At 43.5% G+C, this 12,854-nt stretch overlaps 1 protein-coding gene across 1 annotated transcript in view; it reads right to left on the reverse strand.

Annotated features, from left to right (window-relative positions):
• Positions 1-670: 670 nt before the first annotated feature.
• Positions 671-12,854, reverse strand: part of LOC122934802 (oocyte zinc finger protein XlCOF8.4-like) — a 33,160-nt gene continuing 20,976 nt past the window's right edge. Inside the window, exons 2-7 of the mRNA XM_044290503.1 lie at positions 11,067-11,200; positions 10,789-10,956; positions 10,583-10,706; positions 10,368-10,465; positions 7,747-7,804; positions 671-4,901 (exon numbers count right to left, since the gene is read on the reverse strand). Coding sequence (XP_044146438.1) covers positions 4,084-4,901; positions 7,747-7,804; positions 10,368-10,465; positions 10,583-10,706; positions 10,789-10,956; positions 11,067-11,174 — 1,374 coding nt within the window. The 5' untranslated portion in view covers positions 11,175-11,200 and the 3' untranslated portion in view covers positions 671-4,083. The remainder of the gene's footprint in view (positions 4,902-7,746; positions 7,805-10,367; positions 10,466-10,582; positions 10,707-10,788; positions 10,957-11,066; positions 11,201-12,854) is intronic.

Below are 12,854 nucleotides of genomic sequence, written 5' to 3' on the forward strand. Positions count from 1 at the left end.
CTGGGGAATGCGGCACCTGTAGCCCATTTCCTGCACACGCCTGTACACGGTGGCTCTGGATGTTTCTACTCCAGACTCAGTCCACTGCTTCCGCAGGTCCCCCAAGGTCTGGAATCGGTCCTTCTCCACAATCTTCCTCAGGGTCCGGTCACCTCTTCTCGTTGTGCAGCATTTTCTGCCACACTTTTTCCTTCCCACAGACTTCCCACTGAGGTGCCTTGATACAGCACTCTGGGAACAGCCTATTCGTTCAGAAATTTCTTTCTGTGTCTTATCCCCTTGCTTGAGGGTGTCAATGATGGCCTTCTGGACAGCAGTCAGGTCGGCAGTCTTACCCATGATTGCGGTTTGGAGTAATGAACCAGGCTGGGAGTTTTTAAAAGCCTCAGGAATCTGTTGCAGGTGTTTAGAGTTAATTAGTTGATTCAGATGATTAGGTTAATAGCTCGTTTAGAGAACCTTTTCATAATATGCTAATTTTTTTAGATAGGAATTTGGGGTTTTCATGAGCTGTATGCCAAAATCATCAATATTAAAACAATAAAAGGCTTGAACTACTTCAGTTGGTGTGTAATGAATCTAAAATATATGAAAGTCTAATGTTTATCAGTACATTACAGAAAATAATGAACTTTATCACAATATGCTAATTTTTTTAGAAGGACCTGTACACAGTAAGTATTCAGACCCTTTTGCTATGACTGACATTTAGCTCGGGGGCATCCCATTTCTCTGGATTATCTTTGAGATGTTTCTACACCTTGATTGGAGTCATCTGTGGTAAATGCAGTGGATTGGAAATTATTTAGAAAGACACAGTCCTGTCTATATAAGGTCTCACAGCTGACAATGCATATCAGAACAAATACCAAGACATGAGGAGGAAAGATTTGCCTGTAGAGTTCAGGGATAGTATTGTGTGTGGAAACAGATCTGGAGAAGGGTACAAAAAAAGATTCTGCTCCGCTGAAACCTCAGAACCGAGAACACACTGTCCTCAATAATTCTTAAATGGAAAGAGTTTGGAACAAGCAGGACTCTTCCTAGAGCTGGTCGCCCCACAAAACTAAGTAATAGGGAAGGAGGGCATTGGTAACAGAGGTCACCAAGAATCCAATGGTTACTCTGCCTGAGCTCCTCCTGGTGCACAACATACTTCCAACACTCATCTCCATAAAAACAGATGCTCTATTGGTCTGTTTTATTCACCACTTTTGTTGCTGTGGATGGCAATTTTAATATGCACAAGTGTATGAACTGGAGTGAAGTATGAAGGATGGACTAGGATAACCCTAATTTATTTCAGTAGTTCAATTGAAAAAGTGAAACTCATATTATAGATTTATTACACACAGTGATCTTTTTTGAGCGTTTATTTTAGTGCTGATGATTATGGCTTACAACTAATGAAAACAAAAAAGTCAGTATTTCAGAAAATTAGAATATTGTGAAAAAGTTATATATTGTAGATTCATGGAGTCACACTCTAATCAGCTAATCAATACAAAACACCTAAAAAAGGTTTCCCAAGATTGGTACCTCAGTCTGGTTCAGTAGGCAACACACTCATGGGAAAGACTGCTGACTTCAAGTCATTGTCACCCTAAACATGGAGGGCAATCCACAAAAGGCCATTGCTAAAGAAGCTGGCTGTTCACAGAGTGCTGTATCCAAGCATATTAATGGTAAATTGAGTGGAAGGAAAAGTGTGGATATCAAAAGGTGCACAAGCAACAGCAATAACTACAGCCTTGAAAGGAATGTCAAGAAAAGGTCATTCAAGAATTTGGGGGAGAGTCACAAGGAGTGGACTGCGGCTAGAGTCAGTGCTTCAAGAGCCATCACATACACACAGACATGTCTAGGACATGGGCTACAACTGTCACATTTCTTGGGTCAAACCACTCATGAACCAGAGACGACGTCAGAAGCGTCTTACCTTAGCTAAGGAGAAAAAGGACTGGACTGCTGCTCAATCGTCCAAAGTCCTGTTTTCAGATGCAAGTAAATTTTGCATTTCATTTGGAAATCAAGGTCCCAGAGTCTGGAAGAAGAGTGGAGAGGCCACAATCCAAGCTGCTAGAGGTCTCCACAGTCAGTGATGGTTTGGGCAGCCATGTCATCTGCTGGTGTAGGTCCGCTATGTTATATCAAGTCCAAAGTCAGTGTAGCCATGGTATCACTGTGCTTGATTGGCCAGTAAACTCACCTGACCTAAACCTCATAGAGAATCTATGGAGTATTGTCAAGGGGAAGATTAGAGACACCAGACCCAACAATGCAGATGAGCTGAAAGCCACTATCAAAGCAACCTGCTCTTCCATAACATCTCAGCTGTGCCACAGGCTGATCGCCTCCATGCCATGCTGCAGTGATGTAGTAATTTATACAAAAGGAGCCCCGACCAAGTACAGAATTCTGTATTAAAATATGAATATTGTATTTGGTCTTATATAATATTCTAATTTTCTGAGATGCTAACTTTTGGGTTTTTATTAGCTGTAAGCCATAGAATATATATCTTTTTGAACTTAATTAGTAAAATAACTTAAAAATTAACTTTTGAATGATATTCTAATTTATTGAGATGCACCTGTATAACCAGGAATGTAGTGAGTTGAAACATTTATCCATATCTGCTATAAAAAAAAAAAAATCCTGTGGGCAGATGGGAGAAACATCCAGAATGTCAACCATCACTGCAGCCTGCACCAATCTGGGCTTTATGGTAGAGTAGCCACAAAGCAGCCTCTCCTCAGTAAAAGACACATGAATACCCGCCTGGAGTTAAAAAAAAAATAAAAAAAAATATAAAAACACCTAAAGGAGTCTGTGACTGTAAAAAATAAGATTCTCTGGCTTGATGAAACCAAGATGGAAACTTTTTGCCCTCAATTCTAAGCGTCATGTCTGGAGGAAACCAGGCACTGCTGATCATCTGCCCAATACCATCCCTACATTAAAGAATAGTGATGGCATCATACTGGGAGGGTGTATTTCAGCAGCTGGAATAGGTAGACTGGTCAAGGTTGAGGTAAAGCTGAATGGAGCAAAGTCCAGAGATATTCTTAATAAAAAACGTGGACCTGGATCTTAGCCTGGGATTGATGGGTCACCTTCCAACAAGACAATTACTTTAAGCACACATCCAAGACAATACAGGAGCAGCTTAGGGACAACTTTCTAAATGTCTTTAAGTGGCCCAGCCAGAACCCTGAACCTAATGGAACATTTCTGGAGAGACCTGAAAATGGCTGTCCACCGACATCCCAATCCAATCTCACAGAGCTTGAGAGAATCTGCAGAGCAGAACGGCAAAAAATCCCCAAATCCTGGTGTGCAAACCTTTTGGCATCATCCCCAAGAAGACTGTAGGCTGTAATTGCTGCCAAAGGGGCTTCAACTACGTCCTGAGTAAAGGGTCTGAATACATCTATCAATGCAAAATTTTAGCTTTTCCCTTTCAGTAAGTTAGCTAAGAATTCTAACATTCTGTTTTAACTTTTTTAATTATGGGGTATGGAGTGCAGAATGACGGGGAACAACTTGATTTATTTTTTATTTTAGCACAAGGCCACAGCATAATGAAATAAAAATAAAAATAAATGATCTGAAGGCTTCCTGAAAGCGTTGTATGTGTTACAGCCACAGTACTGATCATGCGGACATAGTGGCGTTCTCTAAACGATCAGTGTTGTAATAGCGTGCCTCTGGTTTTCTGGGGACATCTGCCTATACAGTTCTGCTATACCACAAGGAGTATATTTGTACAACAGAAGGCATCCTTAGGCAGCAGGTCTTAAAATAAAGACACACACCTGCAACAGTTCTTACGTTGCACCTGTGCGAGTTCTTCGAGGTTCAGCAAAACCTGTTCTGTGTGTAAAAAAATTAGCAAATTCAGAACATTAAAATAGCCTCTCTCCTGTGTAAACTTTTAGATGTTTTCTAACATTTGATTTCTGTCTAAAATATCTCCTACAGTAGCACACGGAAATAGATTCTCTCCTATGTGAGTTCTTTGATGTTCCAAAAGGCCTGATTTCTGGCCAAAACATTTTCCACATTTAGGATATGAAATGGCTACTCCGCTGTGTGAGTTCTCTGATGGTAAAGAAGAATCGACTTGAGTCTAAAACATTTCCCACATTTTAAACATGAAAATGGCTTCTCCCCTGTGTGGATTCTTTGATGTTTCACAAGATTTCTTTTCTGACTAAAACATTTCTCACATTCAGGACAGGAAAACGGTTTCTCCCCTGTGTGAGTTCTTTGATGTTCAACAAAATCCGGTTTATAGCCGAAACGTTTGCCACATTCTGAACATGAAAATGGCTTCTCTCCTGTGTGAGTTTTTTGATGTTCCAAAATGCCTGATTTATGGCAAAAACATTTCCCACATTCAGGACATGAAAATGGCTTCTCTCCCGTGTGAATTCTCTGGTGTTTTTTAAGAACCGATTTTCGACTAAAACATTTCCCACATTCCGAACATGAAAACGGCTTCTCCCCTGTGTGAGTTCTTAGATGATCCACAACATCTGATTTCTTTGCAAAACATTTCCCACATTCCGAACATGAAAATGGCTTCTCCCCTGTGTGAATTCTTCGATGTTTCACAAGGTTTGATTTCTGACTAAAATACTTTTCACATTCTGAACCTGAAAGTGGTATTTTATCTTTATCAATTATTTCATGCACAGATTGTTTAGACTGATTCTGTGATTGACTCGGTGATTGATTGGACAAAAGATACTTGTGACCAACGGTATCGGTAGATAGCTCTCCACTGTGAAGGTCTAAGGGTACATTAGCATTTATTAAATTAGCTTGTGTGACATTGTTATCTTCTACTTCTTCATATAAAAGGAGATGTTCATGGGAGTCTCTCGTCTCATCACCTGGAAAAATTAATATATTTTCTTATTTTCTCAAAGTATAGTAGCTATATAACGTATATGAATGGAGGCAAATGCAGCATGAACATGTATGTGAAACAAATATATAGACACATATTATGAGTTAGGTTTTAACCAGGTTATTCAAACTCATATCAAACATCCATAGACAGATATTTCCTGACAAAGAGTTCCAGATAAAAGACACTGGAATAGATTGGCCAGGCCTCTCTCACTCTTACTGTAAAGTGCGGGCATGCTACCTCCTGCTTTAATAGAGCTAGTGCATGCACACCCTATTCTTTACAAGTCAATGGCTGGCCATTGTGGGGAACTTTAGTCACCTTCTGCTGTCGGTAAGTGCCTGAGCAATAGAGTCTAGTCCGCTATGCTGTTATACGTTTGTCTGCCCGTGTACTGACTTCTGTCTGTTTCCCAGTTTTGACCTTTTGCTACCTGGCCTCTCTCTAATCTCCATAGAGACCCTCAGCTGCCCATCCTGACTTTGGACTGTTTATTGGATTGCACAAACTCTGCCTGTCCTGACCTTGGCCTATTACCAACTATGGTTTTGCCTGATCTCTCAGTGCTCAGCACAGGTGTCTCTTGACCTCTGTGGGTCAACAGTCACTGGTGGTTCCCCTGCTCCAAAATCTAAACCCCTGTATATTGTGAAATATTGAATATCAGAGGGGCCATTTACTGTAGATAACTTGAGGAGTAACCCTAAACCAAACTGTTTTTAGAGCACAGAGATCCACATCTGCTACTTAACAGTTTGCCTGGATCCTACTGGCCAATCTAAGATCAGACTGCCTAAAATATTTAGTGAGTTGACTAGTCAACATGGATGCTAAGAGCAGCTTCTGCAGTATCTCAATTCTATCTTAGCCCACTTAGACTCCTGCAGCTCCTGTGCTGCTACCTTCAGCCATTGTGTCTGCATAACCACCTCCACCAGTTTGCTTCCAGCCTGCACCTTTCACTCCCTCACTTCTTGAGCCAGTGTACTATTCAGTTTGAGTCGCAGGCTCATCAGTTTCCTATAGACTGGTCCAATGTAACATTCCTGGTTTGCCTCATCTCTGGAGAAGCCCTTGCCTAGGCTATCCCCCTCTGTAAGCAAATTGGCCAACTGATCTATAATCTTTGGGGCTTTTGGCCACCTTCCACAAGGTCTTCGAGAAGCCTGTCGTGCCACCTCTGTGGCCTCTTCACTCCCGCACCTCTGTCAGGGCAGCTTCACTTTGGAACAGTATGCCATACAGCTCTGCATCCTTGGCTCTGAACTGCTGCTTTCTGAAGAGGTGTGTCAGGGCATAATATGGATGATTTGGCAGGTGAAGAGGCACTCTCTACCATAGATAATGTAATTATCCTGGCCGCTTGAATCCATCTCTGCTTCAAAGAGCGCTTCAAGGTGTCAGCATGTGAAAGCTGAGTTCCCCGGCTGGCATCTTCTTTTTAAAGGCCCATGCTACCTTCTTTGTCTCCTCCTCCAAAACCCAAGCAATTGGAAAAAGTCAAGCTGTCCAAAGAGGATCATCTGCATAGGTGCAGCAGTGACTGTACTGTGCTTATATTGCAAAGAGCCTGTTCCCTCCTCATGGGAAACCCCAGTGCCTAGGGTTGATTGGATGGACAACCTGGGCAAAGGCAAGTTCTTCCTGAAGCTGATATTCCCTGTGTCCTTACCATGCAGTGAAATTTGGTTTACCTTGCAGGCCTTCCTGGACTCCTGCATTAGGCCTTGGTAGCCCAATACCATATCCCTTCTAAGCAGTTGGAGAGGTCTTTGGTAGTCACATCTATCAATGGGATGACACTTATGGAATCCATGAAATGTCAGCGTGCCCATGGATCTCCAAATGAGAGTCTTGCTCACAGAAAATATTCTATGTCCTGCCTGTTTCTACTAGTATCCTCCTAATGGGATTTTGCACTGGGGATGACTGTCGTTTCTGCTGCTTGGCTTCTGTGCGACCACCCTGGGCTCCACAGGCTCCCAAGAATCTACTGGGCCATGGTTCATGCCAGCTACGCGTATATTTTTGATAAAACGGAAGGTAGTCACTACACAGATCCTATGACTGATTGGGCTCCGGTCTGGAACCATGCCTCCTAGTGGCCAAGACTATCCATTATTTTTATCGGAGACTTAGGCTAAGTTGGACTACATAAAAAAAAAAATTGGAGAATTTGATTCGAATACGTGTGGGTGACTAGTGGTAGATGGCATTCAACACTCCTGAAAAGCACTAGGAGTATTTAGTCATGCCCTTTGCCCTCTGTAACACTCCTGCAGCATTCCAAAATGTCATCTATGACGTCTTTCGGGACCTCCTCTATGATCGTGTGATGCAACAATATTTTTTTGCATTGTCCAGTTGTTTCTAGGCAGTTATTGTAATACTGAGGAGGAGGGGAAGGGCTGTGGCCACTGCGCCACCAATGAATATAATTAACCCCTGAATATAAATGTGGGCGGCGGGTGCTGGCCGTATCACACAGCCGGCACCCAGCCTCAAAGACGGGGCGAGGTGATCCGCCGAACCAGGTTAATTAACCGCTCAGGTGCCACACCTGAGGGGTTAATTGACAGGGTTTATGGGATCGCTGTTCCCTGTCATGTGGCCGCCTCTATAACCATGTACAGAAAATAAGTATACAATCAGTAAATAAACTGATAACACCTCCATGTGAGCTGTGATTAATGCCGCGGAGACGAGTGATGATCTCCTTGGCAGAGGACATTGCGATTATCACCTACATCTCTCCAGGGAGATTTGCCATTAACAAAGGAATTTACAGTCAACAAGATTTATACATAAAAAAAAAGGGCTCTAACCTTTTACAGACTCTGATCCGGGATCTTCGAGTCCACTTGTCATTTCACCAGACATTTCCTGCAAAGATCCAACATTAAAGACATGAAGAAAACAGAAAAAGGAACCTGAGTTTCTCTTATATCCAGGTGAAGGTTAGAAACCCCTAGAAGACATGAACCAATCTGCCCTAAAGGAGAAGGATCTCCTCAAGTGTCGGTCAGACAGGATCAACATTCAGACAAGTGTTTTAAACATCAGCAGAAAGGTTTGAATTGATCTGATCCTATCCTGGAGGGGGCGCTGTGCTCATCACCTCCGGTTCTTACATTATTCTATAATGTCACAGCTTTTACAGTGAAAAAGCCTTTTATCAGCGCTGGAGACTGAACCTTCTTACATTCTTATATTTGTACAGTTTTATTAGGTCTCCCCTTAGATATTTCCTCCCAAGACTAAATGAAAATTCCCTCATAAGTGAGGGTCTCGGGCCTCTTATCAGTTTTGTTGATCTTTGGACTTTTTTTTCACAATTTGGTGCTTAAAGGGGTTTTCTCATCTGAGATATTGGTGGCATAACGCTAGGCTATGCCACCAATGTCAGACAGGTGCGGGTCCAGGAGGTGTGACCCACATCTATCTCTAGAACGGAGCTCCAAAAGTGAACAGGAGTGGACCATGTATGTGCGGCCGGCCTGCTTATAATTTATATGGTAGCGCCAAAAATAGCCGGACACTGGCTTGGCTATTTATGGCACTGCGAGACAAGTGAATGAAGCGGTGGCTGCGCTTGTGCTGTGCTCTCTCCATTCATTTCTATGGGACTCCCTAAGATAGTCGAGCGCGCCACTTGGCTATTTACAGCACACCCATACAAATTAATGAAGGACGGTTGCGCATGTGCGGAGTGTTCTCCTTCACTTTGGGAGCTCCGTTCTAGAGTGATGTGCCACCAATGTCTCAGGTAAGATAATCCCTTTAAAACTGAAGTACATATTTTAGATGGGGCTGCGCTCATCATACTCTGTAAATACAGCATTCTGCCTTAGAAGCAGCTGACTGGCATTGTGCTGTTAGTCTACAATTTAATCCACATTGAATGTCAATTGCCAAGTGGATGTCGAAAAAGTTGAAGGTTTAAACGGGTTGTCCTAGGATTTAAACACGATAGGTGACAAGTGTCTGATCGTTGGAGGGTGCACTGCTGCTTCATTCAGCTCTATAGGGCTGCTGGAGATAGCCAAGTGCTGCACTTACTTCTCTTTGGCAGTCCCACAGACTCTGAATGGAGCGGTAGCTTGCATACTCGACCTCTGCTCCATTTATAAAGGAAATATGGGAATCCTCTTCTAATGATCGGTGGGAGTCACAAGTTGGACCTTCACAGACTAGACACTTATGGCCTATTCTGTGGACTGGTGAAAAGCTTAAGCCTTGGGAAGCCCCTTTAAAGGGAATACTCATCGGAGGTCAGTGTCAGCAGTATTACTCATGATTAATCAATGTGACAGATTCCTTTTATCACAATCTTTTATGAAACCAGAAACCCCTTTCAGCCACCAATAACCAGATGCAGTAGCGTACAGTATACTGCACTGCTGCTGGGGGAGGTCAGTAGAAAGCTCCATTACATCAGTCTATAGAGGATTTGTAGAAACCTGAGCTTCATCTGCAGTACGCAGCCCTGCAGGGTATTGCGAATGTGAGGTCATGGTTACTGGGCAATCGAGGGTTGCTCTTGATTACTCACAGTTTGTAGGGAGACCCTGGGCAGGCGTACAGCAGTGATGGAGAGGCTGGCACAGAAGTCCTCTGGGGCACTCTCTATGTATAGGGACCAGGCTGATATGACAGAAGCAGTCAATCACAAGCAGGCTTTTACAGTAATGGCAGGCAACAATGTTCTTGCAAGATACTCAGAGGGTTAAATACACTCACAGATCAGGCTGCACCTTTTCCTCAGAAATCCTGTGCACTATTCCTCAGAACTCCTGTCTGTCTTGATCCCAAGGCCCGTATGCCCTAATGGTGGCTTTATCCTTGGTAAAGAAACTTCCTCAGGTATATATCTCCTTGCATTAAATAGATTTCTCTGCCCTTCAGCTCTCTTGTCTGGCTGGAAACACTTCTGCTCTGCACTGTACTTTGTAGGAACTGCAGGTCTATTCTCAGGAGGCAACTCTTCCCCTGGTAACAACTTCTGAGCAGGGGCGTAGCTAAAGGCTCATGGGCTCTGGTGCAAGAGTTAGACTTGGGCCCCCCTTCCCTCAGTGCTTTGTGTGTCTTCTTATGCACCACAAGGGTATTTGGGCCCCCTCAGGCTCCTGGGCCCGGTAGCGACTGCTACCTCTGCACCCCCTATAGCTACGCCCCTGCTTCTGAGCTAACTCTGGCTCAAGAACCTCAGGCAGGCTAGACTGCACTCCCTAGCCTCCTGGACTACACCGCCCTTTTCCCTGTCTGGGCCTAACTATATATATTAGGGGTTCCCTATCTCCCTACAGCCTAGGAGGAAGTACTACACCCTAACAGGCCTGATACACAGATAAACAGGAAAATGACATAAAACATCATATAACATACAATGACTATATTAACCCTTGTGTAGTGCCCACAATTACCTAGTGGGACACTATACATCTACCTGATGATCCAGTGGGATATTTGGTTTCTCCTCTGGACAGTCCTGGGAATACGGAGGACTGGGACATCTCTCTGGTGGATTTCTCTGACTGGATTCATCTATAGGAAATACACACAATGACTGAATACATCGTCTATATGTGATGCTTAGATGATGGAGGAATCTGATCCTCATAACTGTTCTCTCCTCTACAGTCATGGAAGGTCTCCTCTTACCCGGTGATGTGAGGGACTGGGGATTCTCCATCATGATGTTCTTGTACAGATCCTTGTGTTCTTCTAAATACTCCCACTCCTCCATGGAGAAATAGACAGCGACATCCTGACACCTTATAGTAACCTGACAACACAAGGATACAGTCGTTACCAGACCCATCCCATGGCGTTATTGTATAATGTCCCACATTCACAGAAGCGCTCACCTCTCCGCTCAGCAGCTCAGTGATCCTGGTGGTAAGTTCTAGGATCTTCTGCTCATGTATCAGGGAATGAGGTGGAGGCTCGGTGATGGGGCTCTGGGTCCTGCTACGTCCTCCTGATACACAGGGTGTCACACACTCACCAAACGACTTCTTTACTACCTTGTAATCCTGTGTATGGGGAGATGCCGATCACTACAGAGATTCTAAGAATCCTTCACCTTTCCAGTCATTTCCCTGGTTTATTACTAGAGATAAGAGCGATGTCATGTGAGACTCACCTCTCCAGTTATCAAGGAGATGATCTCCAGGGTGAGGTCTAATATCCTCGCAGCCATGAGGTCTGTGTCCTTCTCCATCCTTGGTGGGTCATTGATGAAAAGGACCATTGTCTTTTAAAAGAAAACTAGAGAGCCTGAGGGAAACATTGAGGATTGAGAGCAAAATTGTGTTTAGAAGAACATCTTACATGAAGTAAAGTGAGTAATCAGTAAATCTGATCGGTGGAGGTTCAATCGCTCGGATCGCCACGAATCACAAGAATAAGGTGTAAGAGTGTATAGAGCGGTGGTCACACATTTATGCTTCTCCTCCAATCAACTCCATGGGACTGCCGGAGATCGCCGAGCTCTGTATTCATCTTCTCTTTGTCAGTCCCATAGAGTTGAATGGTGTGACCACCGGTTCATACATTCTGGCACCTCATACTTGTGATTGGTGGGGATCCCAGTGGTCAGACCCCCACCATTAAGATACTTATCTTCTGTCCTATGTGTAGGGAATACATTCCTATGATAAAAATAACTCCATTAAGGATTACTGATAGCACACTATACATTGCATCTTTCATATGAATGATAGTCGGCAGTGCATCGTCCTGTGTAAAGAGGTGGAAATGAACAGCTGCATGAATGATCGTAAGGACTGACTGATCGCTCAAGTGGCCATTTATTGTAATTATCTGCCTGTGTAAACGGTCTTTACGGCCACATTCACTATTTTTAGAACCAATTGAGGTCAATGAGGCTAATCACAGGGCTATTTTTAGCGGCCAGTGAACAGCGGACAACAAAAAAATAGCACATGTTGCGGCCAGACAGAGCACACTGATGATCAATGGGACTGTTTTTAACAGATGAATAGAAAGGAGCGCACCCGTTTGACAACCATTAAAAACAGGTACACCAAATGCCATTCAGGGGTTACAATAAAAAAATAAAAAATAAATACTCACCTCATCCCGCAGGGACACTCTCCTCACTGCAGGCTTTGGGACCTGAAGCTCTTAGCGTGGTGACGTCACATGATGCGACGCAATCATTCACGTGCAAGTGGTTTTTTTTTTTTTATAGATCTATTAACACTACTGGGGATGGGGGGGGGGCAAAATTTATACCGGGGGCACAACTGGACACAAATATATATAAAGGGGCCATTATTTATATGGAGGGGGTACTATGTGGGAAACTAATACTGGGGGAACTAAGGCGCCATTATTTATACTTGGGGCCATTATTGGGGGGGCATAAAATAAGTGCCTTCAAGGCCAATAAACAACATCAGTGTTTAAAGGCAATTAAAAACTGATGCAAAATGGTCATGAAAACCAGACAGTGTGTCCGTGTGAATGTAGCCGGGGACATGGACATGTCGTATTTTATCTGTTTTCACTGACCGACAGCCCCCTTACATTTGAAGAGGACCATTTTAACGGCCATTTTTTCATGTGAATATAATCTAAGGGCCCATTCACACAACCATATTTACGGGTCCGCATCCGTTCCACAATTTTGCAGGAGGGAAGCTGAACCATCCATTTAAATCGGGACAGCACACCGTGTACTTTCATTCCGCAGCCCTGCATTTCTATCATAGATCTGGCCTTGTGCGTTCCACATTTGGCCGGAATCTGTGTTTTGTGGATTTGCAATTTAATATATATATATATATATATATATATATATATTGTAGGAAGGAGCAAGGGGCCGTCATTGATGGAAGGCATGTGCCACCGAGTCACCTGGCCTCGGTGAGGTAAGAGCCGGTAGAGCTAATGCTGACTGACACTG

This window comes from Bufo gargarizans, chromosome 4 (genome assembly GCF_014858855.1).
Source record: "Bufo gargarizans isolate SCDJY-AF-19 chromosome 4, ASM1485885v1, whole genome shotgun sequence".
NCBI classification, from domain to species: Eukaryota; Metazoa; Chordata; class Amphibia; order Anura; family Bufonidae; genus Bufo; species Bufo gargarizans.